This window comes from Sander vitreus, chromosome 1 (assembly GCF_031162955.1).
Source record: "Sander vitreus isolate 19-12246 chromosome 1, sanVit1, whole genome shotgun sequence".
NCBI classification, from domain to species: Eukaryota; Metazoa; Chordata; class Actinopteri; order Perciformes; family Percidae; genus Sander; species Sander vitreus.
The window spans coordinates 20,751,469-20,767,257 of record NC_135855.1 but is presented as its reverse complement, the minus strand read 5'-3'; the positions used below and the strand labels follow the sequence as shown (position 1 = coordinate 20,767,257).

Below are 15,789 nucleotides of genomic sequence, written 5' to 3'. Positions count from 1 at the left end.
AGTTTGTTTGGAAAAGATAGGGTGTGTCTCTGTGTTTGTGTGCTCACAATCACATGTACTGTAACCGTGGACACCGAAAAACTTTCATAATGTCATGCTGCTTCATCATTTTGTGTTTCTCCTGTGGCCCACTTTTAATATAGCATATATTGTTTTCTTGAAACAGAAGTAAACTGTGAAACAATACAAACCGAGATTGTTGCATCCTGTTTGTGGGGTCTGATTTAGGAAGTCATAGGAACTGAATGGCTTTTGTGGTTTCCTGTGAGGTGACTTTATTTTTTTTCTGAGGTGACATATCAGCCACAAACACTGCCAATGTCTGTGTTGATAAATGTTTTCAAATAAGGACTGACTAAGATTTACTTTATTGACTCCTTTTGTGATCTACAAAACGACCCACACAAACACAGAGAAGGGAAATAGTTTAGGTCATTTCTTTCTAAATATTCCGCTCACATGTTCTGCTGTTTTGTTCTGAGGGCAATCTTTGTGCAGTAGCCTGTTTTCCTGTTTTACACTGATTTGCGTTGAGCAGCATCTTTTTACAGAATACAGGCTGTGGTTTTCCCCACAAACTTGAGATTTGAAGGCTACTGTTTTCCTTATGTAACATACCAACACAACATACACCATCATCACACAGTGAAAGTGAGCATTCAGCATCAGCAGGGACAGCGGCGTCGCTTCTCCTTATTGTATCCCGAACTGTTTATTCCATGGGATAGCAGGGGTGGCCACTTTTTGAGCTGTGATACAAATAGACACAGGATACACAGGATGTAAACAAACAATGAAGTAATCATATTTAGTCACATGTTGCATAACAAAAAAAACGTTATTATGGGAGATTGTTCGGGGTAAATGGGCAATGCCCCCGTTTTTCCAGAGTATTGCACCCCTTTGTGCATGCAATGGTCCGCTCCGGCCAGACACGACACGGCAGTTGCTCACAGAGCCGAGAGCAGGGAGAGGTTTACTCAGCCTGCCATTGCTACACACCGTCTGAGTGATGCCTGCTCTTCCCAACTTTTCACCCAGAGGTTAGCGACGAAACGTAAAAGCAAGGTGGTCTTATTTCTTTATTTTTTCAACCCCATTTCCTTCCATGACTCGATACCTAACTGGACTAACGTTAGCGTTTAGGCACCGAAGATAAGATAATGAACTTTGGACTTTCCACACGGCTTTTCGTGACATGTTTCCCGTCGTCCTGGATAAAATAACAACGTAGCCCGGCGTGGCGGCAGCTGGGCGAAAATACAACTGGAAGGGAAATACCAAGTGATTATCAAACAAAGGCACCAACAAGTTTTTATCTTGCCACTTTTGAAGCGGAATAGGAGTGTACAATGTCCTCCAAAGCTTTAAATAAGGTGGGTAACCTGGCTGGATAAGTGTTTTGTTCCAACATTAACGTGTGTAGCTAATGTCTTTGATAAACTGAAAAGCTAACACTGGCTAAAATATGAACAGTGGTCAGTTGTGCTGTGGTTGGGTTATATAACTTTGTAGACTGTTGTTAGTAGTAATATAGTATGCCTAATGGTGGTGGTGTTTGTGTGTGTATGTGTGAGCGAGTGTGAGAGAGCGTTTGAGTGTGTTTAGCTAGCTTAGGAGTTATTATAAAATCTACAAATACTATTAACATAACTTACCGGTAACGTTAGCCTACAACCAGCCATGCTGTTTCTAATGTAACGTTACTAGGTTTAAAATATTCGGAATTAAACTGACTGTTACTGTTGATAAGTTGTCCCATATAAGTCACCCAGATGTGTTCCAAGTAGGTCTCAGCTCAGCTACCTGTTGATATCTAGAGTCTCAGTCTTAATAGTTTTATATTAAAAATTGTAAGGAATTCTCCGCGGATTTAAAAACTAACTGAGCCTCTAAAGCATAACTTTTGCTAAGGGATCCCCTTTTTACATGTCAGAGATCCCAGAAGATAGTGGACCAAAAACTACATTTGTTCAAGTTCGCCATATTAAAGCCCATTTTGATAATGGTGATAATGATGTTTTTTGTAGGTTGTGTTTTATGAAAGAATTATTTAGTAATATGATGGTAACAGTCAGAGAGAAAGAGACCCAAAGTGTGATTTTTAGCCTAATGATTTTAAGTAGGCTACATTAATTTACACTAACGTTTTTGTTATTTATAAAGTATAAACCATAAATAATTTGTGGGCGCAGCAATTCACTCATTTATCAAGTCCCAGTGTAAGGCGCCTGAAGCCCTCTAGCTTACTATATGTTGTTTGCACCTGCACCACTTTATCAGCTATGTGTAATTGCTGTCCATTCAAAAACAGCTGGATGACCTGTCAAGTCTTGCATATTTTCTAGATTTATATACTAGGCTAATATAGATTATAAGTTGTCAATGAAGTAAATATTCCTGCAGAATTAGTTGAAAACTGTCAGGTTTTATAGGAGATATATGGACGTCTACATACCTAATATATTTCCACACGTGTACCATGATTCCAATATCTTTTAAAAACAAAAGAATAATTTAGTAATAAAAAAAGATGTGGTAAATATAGTTTAAGTGGGTCAATCCTCACATAAGACCTAAATATGTTCACAGAGTGTATTCAATAGACATTTTTTTATTAAAGGAATTATTTTTCTCTGTTTGACAAGTGAGGAATGTGCTGTGCTTGTCTAACATGGTGGTGATAGTCAGGTTTGGTTGGTTGTTCCAGTCAGACGAAACCAGCTCTGTCATGTCAGCTGGTGATATAATGCTGTAGATGACCTTGGTCACACCTTTTGACATTAAACATACTACTGTACTATGCTTTCAGTTGGTAATTTCAGCATTCCCGTCTCAATTTCGTATTAGTCTCTTTTTTCTTTGAAATCTGTGTTAGGTTGTTTTATTACAACAGGTAGGACGAGGTGTAAACGCTATACTATATATGCTATAACTGATAAAAGCCTGGACAGAAAGACTTCTCAATATCGGAAAAGGGTCCTCTAGGTTTATTTTCTTTTCTTTCCATCTCGACCAACCCTTAAAGCCTCGTAGAGCTGTGTCTCCTTCAACACACAAGACCTAGACCCTGACTTGTATTTAGTGCTCGCTGCACTGATAGCTTACAGTGCAAAGACAGTAGTCACATTAGGCATCTAAAGCTGCTCCTAGTGAGACAGACTTACCCAAACAGAATTTTGTGGAAACAGATTCATCATCCATTGTCAGAAATAATCCGTGAGGCGAGTATGACTTCCACTGTGTTCATCACTCCTTAACCATAAATTAACTCCCACCTGATGATTTGTGGTAAACTGCCATTACATCAGTGTTAGTCACATAACACATAATGTTACAGTTAATGATTAATAGTAATACAATGTTGCAGTGCTGTTTTTCAGGAAGCGAGTAACATGTAGGTGTGTAGTCTTTATGTCTCAGAGGTCAATAATGCTATTATTGCACAGTAGTGTGTCAATAGGTTAGTATTATGTGTCAGTAAATATTTAACATTCACTCAATTGTGACAACTTTGGCAAAAGACAATTAAGGTGAACAGAAAGAGACAGGGTTCCCACGTATCCTGGAAAACAGTTGACCAATTTTCCAGTTTTGGAAAACACATGGAAAATGAGAGAAAAAGTAAAATGTCCTGAAAAATCTTGTGTTGTCCTGTAAAAATGATTTCAACATTCTCTTTTTCTTTAAATGAGAAGGAACTAATAGGCTATCTAGCAGAGATCCCTAAAAAGAACAAGATTGACATCTGAAAGGGCTAAGTTATGTTCAGGACGGTAGTTTATGGACGAGAGTATTTTGCAAAAGGCTGTTATGTTGTGGAAACCCTGTGAACACACCCCCAAGTCACGTCACATGCAGAACATGCAGGATGGATGAAATTACAATTGAAGTGTCTGAAACTCCGAAAAATGTAAGTTACAGTGTCCTTCAAATGTAAATGTTAGTCACTGCTGGCTGGCAACTGTAGTAGTTTTTATTATTATACTCTTTGACCAATTTCTCACAATGTCTAAGCACGTGAGATTGCCCATGAGATGATTTCATGGATAAGTTATAGCCATAGACGGCACATGTTTTAAATCCCTCTTCCACAGAGAGAAACATATTAGTGTATGGCATTATCCCTGATCACTGGAAAAGTCCTGGAAAATGATCACTAGAAAAGAGTGGGAACCCTGAAGAAAGCACTTTGTCTAACCTAATCTAAGTAAAGTTGAAGCTGCCTTTCAGTTGCATGTCGTGACAGACCTACACCACAAAATAACAGTTTATGTTAATTGCTGTTTCTGTAAAAGATGGAAAAGGATTAGATTTTTCGGCTGTTTGGTGCTAAATATCCTGCTCTGGCACCAAGGAGAGAGGAAAGGAAAGTGTTTTCAAAGCTGGGAGAAAAAGACACCGAGAAGACAATCTGGCTGTGCCGGTCAGATGACACATGAGCAGTGGAATAACGATAAGTTAAATCTGATTACAATTGGATTTGATCCTCATTTAAAGACATAATGACATCTTTACCATTCATATTTTTAAGTGTGTCATTTAAGTCTTTATAAATTGATTTTTGAAATGAGTCATTTAACTGATATACTATAGTTGAAAACCACATTAATCCACTGTAGAGTTGATATTAAATCTTCTTCACTACAGTAAATGCTGGCCTAATTCTGCTTTGTGTTTGGCCTTCAACCATTCTTTTTAACTTTTGTGAATGCAGCACAACAAAAGAAACATAATTTAGAGCCTCAGCAGTCCCTCTAGCCTTTAGACTTGTGTTTTGAGAAGACAGACTGAAATAAGTGGGAAATGCATTTGGATGAAGGAGGTTGTATTAATTAGAGTTGCACGGCGGGCCAAGAACGACCTCTATTTTGCTTTGATGATTACACATCCCTATTTACATCGATGAAGGAGGGAAATGTAATTAGAGGACCAAGTGCTAGGGAGAGGAAAAGAGTCTTGGTGGTGTTTTTGTTCTGTGTCCTAGGCTCCCCGTCCTTTATGGAGAATCAGGGCTGGTGTGGCAGTGATTAACAGGATGGAACAGCTAATGTCTGGCATCTGTGACAAGGACTTCCACCATCAGATTATAAAGCATTTATCCAATCTTCTGTTGATACACTCCCCAAAGGGCTTCGCATGCCTACATTTTACCACATTAAATTAAAAATCTTATAAATTCCTCTTACAAAATGTTCTTGCGTGCAATGGGCGGTATAAGTAGGGTTATTGATATTAAATGTCACAGGGAAGCTGGGTTGAAAATGTCACAGGAACACTTTTGGTCACAATCAAGAACAGCACATGGCAAGGGCGATCAGTGCAGTCTGGTCACTCTACAGCAGCTACTGTCCAATGGTAAAGTCGAAAACAATAATGTTGTGTTCACACCCAGGCGAAACCAATATTCGCATAGCGTTGAGGCCTTTTTATAGTAGTGCGTCGAATCGACGGCGTACCCCCGCAGACCCCTCTGCATCTACGCCGGACCCTACGCCTTAGCCTGACGTGCACCTCTCGAAAAATGTAACTACACGTCGCAGCAACGCACGTCGCAGCGACGCACGTCGCTCGGCCGTGGCTGGGTGGCATTGCATTTCCCCTGACTCATTTCCTGGTTCTCCTTCTCCATAAACAACATGAGGTCCAGGAGAGGGTGAACTTTTCCTGTTAAAGATTTCCCACCGTGGTCAGAAAGCACAGGGGAGACACTTTGTTTCTCTCACTATGACTCTAGAGTCGGTACTCGCTCCAAAGCTAAACGCCGTCACTCTCTCACTTATCCCTCGCTCTACAACCCACTCCCCACACACACACACACACACACACATGCCGTCTCGACGCACACACCAGCGCACAAGTATAAACATCAGGCCACTTACGTAGGCTACGGCGAAAGCTCTGTGCGGAGCCTGCGCAGGACTATAAAACGGCCTTTACTCGCATCAATTTGATCGTGGGATAATTTGTGTTCTCTCACGTTACTAGCGTTACTTGCGCCTGTGTAGAGCTGTAGGCACCAGGGTAGAAGTTGCGTCTGGATGACTGCCGCTTCCAGAGCTATTTAAAGTACAGATTTTGCTGTGGTGTAATTGCAAGGTACGGATAAAAAGTATGCCAAAATAACATCATGATGCCGATTTTGATTTTAAAGTCCTCCCAGCCTTTAAGGGGTGCAGGTATAGGTCGTCTCTGTGTATAAGATGAGAGGACTTCCAGTTGGTCATGTTGAAGACAGCAGCCGAGGGTCTGTTGCTTCAGCTGGGCTTCAGTTTCTGGCCTATCTGGATCTTAACACAACTATGTCATTTATTAAGTCAAAAACACAAATGTTAAGGCATAGGTCCATGGACCATGAGAGTTACACACACACACACACACACACACACACACACACACACACACACACACACACACAAAACTAGTTTTGAAAAAGGCAGTGGACTGTGATAATCAAAGTGAGGTCCTGAAGTACCCCCTTCTGTTGGAGTCTAGATAAAAACATTGAGAGAAAGCAGCTGTTTGTGTTGTTTCAATGCCAGGAGACTCTGGAGTGCGGCAGTTATCAAGGACATCTGACCTGCTTATCCTTTCATCCCTGGGGGGAAATCCAGGGCAGATACACACAGCAGGAGGCAGGTGGATGACAAAGAGAAAAAGAAGGAAAGCAGAAAATGCCTTCCGAGGGAGGAGTTGATGTGAGGAGGGGTCATTGGAGGGATGAAATGGAGAAAGGAAGCAGTGGGAGGGAGAGATGCACCGGCTATAATCTGAATCACATGGCAGATCTTAAAAAAACCCCTCTCTCCTATAATTACAGCATTCTAGCTCTTGGGTTTTTTCATGCTGCACATTAATATCTATTTCTTTTGAATTCAAATGCAACAGCCAAATAGGGTGGAGTACATTTCCTTGACCTGTGTGGGTCAAGGACTTTTGTGGAAAAGACTAGCAGTAGCCTTGCAAAACAATCCACAAATATGCTTTTGCTCATTGTGGTTTGGCAATGCTATGCATAGCATATCTTAAGGGGGACGTTATTCAAAGCAGGCTAGGCAAGAGATGATTGACAGTTATCTGCTTCACTAAGACATCAACATAAACCCTTCGACCCTACGATTTATTGGATGTGTGCACCCATGGATGTGTGTGTCATTGGTCTCTGGCTGTAATTTTTTGGAGTAACATGGTTGTGGTTCTGAATTGTTGCCGATCTACGAGAGAAAAATGGACAGAGGTCTTCAGGTATTTGGTTTAATTCACAGGTAATGTAGGTCAATGGAGGCCAAACGGCGTTGATAAACACGCAAAAAAGCGATTATGCGTCTTAATAACACGCCAAAATGGCATACAAATTTGCGTGTCATACATATGCCACTTAATAAGATCAGTCTGGTGGCTGAGTGAGGCTAGACCAGTAGGGTGTTGCAGGCAGAACCAAACCCACCTGAGAAGGGACTGAGCACTGGTCTTCCTGGGAACACCTTTTTTGTTGTTATGTGAATGGCTTAATTCTGATATTGACCTTGCAAAGTCTAAATATTATCTCACGGATCTTCCTTTAGGAAGAGCAGCCTGGCATTAACCCTTCATTATAAGTTTTGGCTGCTGAAATAAAATGGTCCACCGCCTCTCGCTCACCTGCTGATGTGGTTGATAGATGGATGGTAATGTCATATAACCCTGAGTGTTGATTAGTCCCTTGTTCTTTATCAAACACTGTATCAAAGCTAGGACACTCCGAGCCAGCCCTGCATCCTTTCTGGCAGGGCAGGTCTCTGTAAGGATTTATCATTCCCAGTGCAGGCATAGTGGACTTGACACAGGGTGTTTTGTGTGCGTGAGACGGACAGAGCGAGAGAGAGAGAGAGAGAGAGAGGGGAGAAGCGAGGATGGACAAGAGAGCATGTGGCAGCCGTGGCTCAGCTGGTTAGGGACGAGAAAAAGAGGCTGGAACAGATTCATCCCAAGGCTTGTTGCCCTACATGCCTTTACACACACTGCTATGTGTTCATTTGTTTATCTTTCGCAGTATTGGGAGTACAGCACAGTCTTTTCTGTCTGCGAAACGGAGTCATCAGTCTGTGGCAGACTTTTTCGCAGCTTTAGATAAGGCATACTCATCACTAGCAGTATCAGTGTGTATATTTCCCAGATCTCAGACTTCTGTCAAGGGAATTTGCTCTTTTTTACAATGCATACACTATCATCTTGTCTTAATACTAGAATTTGTTTCTGCTAAATATAAATCTTGTCCATATGCACTAGAGATGCACCGATTACAATTTTTAGGCCGATTCCGATTTCCGATTTTTCATTGAGTTTGACCAGCCGATACTGATTTTAGCCGATTCCGATTTCATATTTTCTAACCACTTTACAGCACACACAAATATTTATTTTCTACCTTTTCTTTAATAGAACATTTTACATTTTGCATAGAACATAGAACAGTTTTTGAATAGATAATCGATTGCTATAAAATAGAACTATATAAATTACTCCTGGTGTGGGAAATTCACACACATCTAAAGTGCAATGTTATGGAAGAACCATTTCCTTCTTTTCACATCCAACATCCAAATAAAAAAATGTGATATATATTTATTAAACTATACTTCTGTTTGTATGAAAACTGGTAATGGCAATAAAATAATATATAAATAACAAATAAAAATAAAATAAATATAGCCTTAATGCAGTATAAAGATATTTCTCAAAACACATACAGGCCTGTTTGAACGTCAACAGTAACGTTACCTGAAAACAGCGTGTAGTTCTTTTTTTTTTTTAATGTGTCATTGTGCATTGTGTGTGTTCTTTTTTGTCTCCTACAGCGGCCAGCGGGGCGTAAGAGGCAGAGGGACCACAGCGTTTGCTAACGTTAGCTTCTTGTCTCGTCTGGGGTCTGATAAACAGTAAATTCATCAAAGTCAGTGTGCCCAACGCTATTTTCCGATAAACTGTTGCTGTCATATTTCACGGGACCCGCGTGAGTGCGGTTTTCATGTTCCAGTTGTTCAGCCTCAGAGGGGAGAGAGAGAGCGGCTGACTGTGCGCCTGAGATCAGCAGAGCAGACGGCTCTGCCTAGCCGTGTATAATTACGACTTTATGACATTTCTTAAACAGCTGATTGAGCGGCAGTGCGCCGCTGCTACATTTATATAGCGGAAACCCTGCATGTGCACGTGTGGTGCTGATGTTGCGCGATGTAAATCATGCGGCGCCCGAGTGAATTTGACCGGCATAAAATTGGCATATGTCAGACTGACCGGCAGGTCGCCCGTCATGGCCGGTGACGTGAAAATCGGCCAATTCCGGTCACCGGCCGGTCAATCGGTGCATCTCTAATATGCACATATTGAAATCTGTCTCCCCCCACCTTAGCTAAAACAGCACATCATTTGATTGTGTTTTCTATAAACAACTCTATGGTCATCCTTAACGGCTTGCTCTCTCTCTATATATGCAGACCTGCCAACATGTACGCATTTTTCGTACTCGGCACGCATTTTGACCTTTAAGTACGTTTGTACGATTCACTGCTCTCTAGGTACGCATTTTGTTGCATCTTTCATTTCGCCGGTTTCAGTTTCTATGCAATCTATATGACGTTGATTCTGCCGCTGAGCCACAGCGTGTAAGTGGAGTGAAAAGCTTTCGGCCAATCAGAGCGCTGCATTTTAACCCTCTGCCCACCTGCCCCTCCTAGCCAAATGCTTCGCACGTTTAATTCAATTCAGTGCCTCAAGCAAGCCAGGCTGGCCGGATAATTGTAGGCTTGTATGCCATGGCTGAACCGCCTCAAAAAAAGGTTCGTAAACCACAGCGATTTCTTGACAGTTATCAGGAGAGATGGCCTTGAATCCACATGTCCAGGCTACCCCATCACGCGTTCTGCACCGTGTGCAAGACAGACATCGATATCCCACCCCCGAAACATAATGATATTAAAAATAAAAGCATGATAACAAAAAAACGTTCATAGTGTCAATAGGCTAGCCTGTCACACCCGCCATCCTTCCCATTAGTTGGGGGAAGTTAGAAAAGTGGTGGAATGGCTAGAAAACTAGAAGGTTTTAGACAGGCCAGGTGCTGATTAACGTAAGATAAAGGTAACAGTTAGGCTATTTTTTTAGCCTACTTGAATTTATGAACATAAATAATGACCTTGACATCATAACTGGGAGTCCAGCTGTTATGAGCTCAGTTAATGATGCATAGCATACAGGAGGGCTATTTGCTAGGCCAATGTGATGGCAACATGTTTATTAGCCTATAATCGTGTCTCTGCCAGGCTTCAATCTTGTGTGTTTTTTTAGTAGTTGCTTTTAGTAAAGTTGCTTTATTAGTAAATCATTACTTAGACTACTTCAGTAATCAGAAGAAGGCCATGTGTTAACCTGGTCTTTCTCTCATCTTTAACACAGAAGTACTTAGGCCTATTTATTAGCTCTCTCTGCCTCCTATTGGCTAGACTAACAAATATATGGGCACAAAATTGGACAGGATATAAGAAAACATTTGTGTAGTTTCAGTACACCTACAGCCATTCATCCACTCCATTCTTCTACACAGTAATAATAATTTATTGTAATCTAGGAGGTAGTGATGAGCCAAACAATGTATTGAATATAAATTACATATATCTAGTTTTCCTTTGAAGTGTGTGTGTGTGTATATAACGTAATTCATAATATTTGTAACAATATGCAGGAATATGACCTACTCATAGTAGCCTATCATAATCTACCCCCTCTCCACCTACATTTTCAGATTGCAGATGCCATGTGTCTATTATGTATTATGGTGTTAGGTATCTCATAGGTTTCTCACTGGTGGGTGGGCAACCGTGGAGCGTACATTGGTGGCGGGCTGTCGGGTGCGCGCGGGAGTGGACCGGGGGGGGGGGGGTTGTACTCATAAAATTTCTTCACGGTTGGCAGGTCTTATACAACGGTATAAAGAAGTAATTAATAACATCGGCCTGTGTAGCAAAAACTGTCCTCATCTTATCTTAACACATCTTAAACCTGCTGTTTTTTGCCTTGCCGGTAGAGTTGAAACGTGCAGTCTAAATAAGTTCAAGAACTATAATCCAGCAGATACTCTGCTTTGTCCCTTTTTATAAATCTGCTATACTGAACTTTGCCTAAATATTGCTCTCAACTACCCTTTTTGTATCATGAAACATGATCACCTGAGACAGAACAGGCGGAACAACATTTTTATTATAGGCTAATAGTATTCCCTAATGGAAAAAGTCTCAGAAAATGTAGTTATCATAAAGCAGTGGTTCCCACAGTGGGTGCTGCAGCATGCTGGGGTGCCTTGAGGACAGCTCAAGGGTATTGTATGTTTTTTTTAATAACAATTCACCTAAAAAAAAAGTCGACATTTACATTAACTATGTTTATTTAACGCACAACAAAAAGCAATACATGTCTAAATCCTCATATTAAAAACAATGTTAAATAGGCAGGTATGCCGCCGCTAATAACATGACAAATCACTGTTGCATGTTGTCATAGTAACATACTTTCCGGTTTTGGACTTTTCAGGAGATCAGTGGTCAGCGAAATAGTGACCTATGAAAAGATGTGACGCTGTACAGGGCTCAAAGAAATGCTGAAACATCTGAGCCCCTAACACAGTCTGAGCCAACCAACCAAATTAAAATCAGACTGAACTTGGCTAATGACTTAACGAGAGGTTTTGGCTGTCTAAGGAAGACGGATATCCATTACTGTGTGATAGCACATTCACTGTGGTATTGCCCGCTGTTCACTCACTTACTGTATGTACTGAATAACAAGATGATAAGGCTTCATGACAGATTGGTTCTTTGCACATTGTAATTAGTTCATTAGGTGCATTGGAGTGTGTAAGCTTCCTGTCTGTTAGTTTTTTTGTTTTTAGACGTCATTAGAAGTAATTTATGTATTATCTCTGTGCATCTTGTTAAAGTATGCATGCACCCCCTCCCTATCTCTCATCTCTTGGGGTAATGGTAATTATGCTGCCAGTTAAGTGCTGGGAAAATGGCCGCTCCAACAGTAACTCATTAATTCACTATAGATTCTGCCCCACAACATGCCTATTGTAGCAAAGTCCTCAGAAGGCTTGGGAATGCCATTGAGTGGGCTTGGCCCCTTGTTTTATGGCGCCATGTGATTGTGCAGACTATGAGTTGCGGTTCAGATTTGCGTAGTTTCAGATGTTGAAATTTGAAAGTCATAATGTTTTTGTGTGTCAAATAATCCAACTGCCTGCTCCAAGTTCATGTTTAAACATTCAAATGCTGCTCTTATCACCATAATCATGAGTAGTCTTTGCCTTTACATTATGTCAGACGAGACTCTATTTGTCCTTGCTGTTAATAGCTAATTTTGGTCATCGTGTGTGTGTGTGTGTGTGTGGGTGGGGGGGGGGCTGTACCCGACGGATTTTGCTGTTCAATATGAATATTCGACTACTTTTTTATTGTCTTTGATTGTTAAATGTAACTGTGACTATGTTGGGATAATATGAAATGCCTAATTTCGCAGGAGCTTTTGTAAAAAAAAATTGCGATAAAAGTTAGAAGATAAGATAAAATACAAAAGATGAAAATGTCTTTTGTATGTTTGTTGCAATGAAGTTGCGGGAGACAGTGAAAGTTGCAAAAAAGTTTTTTTTTTTTAAAATAGTTCTTTCAAAATAAAAAGGAAACTTTTTTTTGGGGGAGAATAAATGACTCTGGGTTGAGTTTTCCTGGTAACCTTACTGAAAAGGATCAGGATGCTGTAAATGTTGGTATAATATGAAAATGGCTGGTGGATTTAAGACAAAAAAATAATAATTTATTGAATGAATCAAATTTGAACATATCTGTCAGTGGCTTGTTAGTTATTTTCCGATCCTGGCCTGGGACACACATTCATACGGTTTGATAATACTGACTTTAACTTATCATTGCACTTACAATAACAAGTGTAGCTGTCCTCAATTCAGGTCATCGTGTGTCGTCTCATCTCCTTTTTCTCCTGCATCCACCGTGTGTGTGTGTTGTTTGTGTGTGTCTGTGTGTCTGTGTGTGTGCAAGCGTCAGTTGCGGGGGGTACGGAGCAGTAGCCCCACCCGCTGCAGAGAGCCGACAGCCAGGATTGAAACGGCAGCAACTTCAGCGACTTTTAAATCGTTGCACGGTCTTTCGATGTACGTTTTGTTGGTAAATGAGTCACACACACGTCTCGTCTTCAAAAACAAGGAAATGACCAACCCGTTCTCACTCCCGATTAGTCATTGGCTCTCAGAGTGCACGTGGGACTGCTGTGATTGGTTGAAGTCGCGGGAAACTTCAGGTTATTGGTCAAATGTGCGGAAAAGTTGCGGTGACTGGTCAAAATTGCGAGTCGCACCAAATTTGCGTGAATTGGCACCATCACGAAATCCTGGAGGGACTGCTAAATATGATTGATGTGTTTTGATTAGAGTTCATATAGGTCAGTAAGGGATTCATTGTGTTGATAATTTGATATATTTAGTTTGATGTCCAGGCCTGACTGCAACCTCTGAGGTACTTAAGACAACTAATGTCTTGTGACAAAATGCATCTCAACACATGGCACGCAACTATGGCTTCCGTTAATCGACAGTCATTTACATGGCGGTAATTTCTCTGAAACTTTATCAGCCACATGACAGTAATCACTGTAAATATCATTGCCAGACCATGAATATTTTTACCTCCCCCTCACAGTCACCGATTATTATATATTATTTATTTTATTATGGTTCTCTGATTTAAAATTAACACAGTCACATTACATTATCACATATAATTCAGTTGTTGTGTTGTTCTCTGGCCTTGCTTTCATAGTCAGTGAGACAGAAGTAGGAAAAAGGAGTCAAAATAAAACCGAGAGGGGGATTGTGGCAGAGAGATCCAGAGTGTGAGGCGAGGAAAAGGTAAGGTAACTCTTTTGGAATGAGAAACAGGCAGAGTGAGAGAGTTGGGCCCTGTCTCCTTATCTGCACATTCCTGTAGAGTGTATGTGTGGGAGGGGTTGGGTGGGAATACTGATAGTTGTATGTGTGGTGATTGGCTGAATCCAAAGGTTCCAGTGCTGGATCTGGTTATCTTTCTCAATGCCTTGGCTTACAGTTTGTTTCCACAGACACAAAAACAAAGTTTAGTGTGTAGTGTGCATTCCATTGACTGCCATTCATTTTGGCGTCACTTTGACAGCGAATAACTTTACTTCTGAAGCGTTTAAAGACTATTTATCCATTGTTTATTTCTTAAGAAACACGTCAATGTATAAAAGGCTCCATTACCTTGTATCTCACGTTATGGCCCAGTAGCAGCCATTTTTGTAAAAATAGGCTAATGATTGTGTCATAACCATGCGACTTTCTGTCGCACAGTAGATAAATTACCGTATAGTACAGGAGAAGCTCGCAGGCAATCGGGGGGACGTGGAGGCATACAGTCAAGGGAGAAGCCCATAGAGATCCATGAAAGCATCGGAACAAAATATTTTTTTAGGAGACAGGAAGTGTGTACAGTTTCATACCATTGGCGATGGTTGAAATGCAAAGGATCTTTGGTGTATATACAAGCACTTTAAAAGTGTATCACCCATGTGTCCTTTTAGCATTCAATACTTCCTCATATTGACTCCTTCATATCAACCCACATATGTACTAATACCAGTGTGAATAAGTCTGAAAGAAGTGTGATAAGCCAATAAATGCTGATAACAGTGGCCATTGAATGTATCGCTCAGGCTCAACTCTTGAAGCAGTTTCCTTTCACAGCTTTCTAATCGACCAAAACATCAACCAAATTTATTTTTAGGTTATGGTGTTTTCTATAAACAACTCTGTGGTCATCCTTAACGACTTCCTCTCTATGTATATGCTTTTCTCCACATTTTTGTCTCTGTTTCTCTCTTTTAGTGTAAAGTAAAACAGTGTATAAAAAATAGACAATAAGTAATTCATTACATCAGCCTGTGTAGCAAGAACAGTCATCATCTTATCTTAACGCATCTCTTTCTGCCTTGCCGAAACGTGCAGTCTAAATAAGTTCAAGAACTATAAGTGTTTTATTTAGTTCTTATTGCAAGGAGGAAAATAACAGAGACATATTCATTAATTAGATTTATGTTATTGGGTGTCCGTTCCAGCGTTGGACCTTTGCCACTGCTCTTAAATACATCACTCTGGTGAGGGTAAGTCCTCAAATCCCAAGAGTATGAAGTGCTGCCCGAGAGGCTATATGAAACGTTTGTGAAAAACCTACAACAGGAAGAGCTAAACCAACAGGAAGGATTGTTGAAAAGTCAGAATACCACCACAAGTTACCACTCTGTGACATCCTCACTGCCTGTCTCTCTAGGCAGAGAACAATTAGTGTGGTTGAGCTCAGATGACTTTGCTGCTGGGTAAGCTGCACATGAGATGCTAGCCTAGCTATGTGTCTGGGTCAGTGGATAGCAGAGAACAGCCCGCTGCACATCAGCTCTGTGGAGCTGCACTGTGGTCAGTGTAAATAATCAGAGCCTGCACCTGACCCAGAGGCTCCAATGAAGCTCTCACTTTATTCAAGTGGAAATACATTGCCTTTAGGTTTTACTTATGATTTTTGATCAAGCACATACGTTGCAAATTGACATAATACAATTAACAGTATAATCATGTAAAATGTCGTGCGTGCACCCTAATAGGCAGTTGTCATATATTAAATTAGTAGGCTCCTGAGTCAACCCCATTCAAAACTCAACAGAGCAGAGCTTTTACTT

At 40.7% G+C, this 15,789-nt stretch overlaps 1 protein-coding gene across 9 annotated transcripts in view; it reads left to right on the top strand.

The window, feature by feature from the left end:
• The first annotated feature begins 958 nt into the window (after positions 1-958).
• The window catches only part of tjp1a (tight junction protein 1a), a 62,727-nt gene continuing 47,896 nt past the window's right edge, over positions 959-15,789 (top strand). For all 9 annotated transcript variants that reach the window (XM_078247607.1, XM_078247599.1, XM_078247578.1 and 6 more), the window contains exon 1: positions 959-1,376. In XM_078247607.1, coding sequence (XP_078103733.1) covers positions 1,353-1,376 — 24 coding nt within the window. In that variant the 5' untranslated portion in view covers positions 959-1,352. The remainder of the gene's footprint in view (positions 1,377-15,789) is intronic.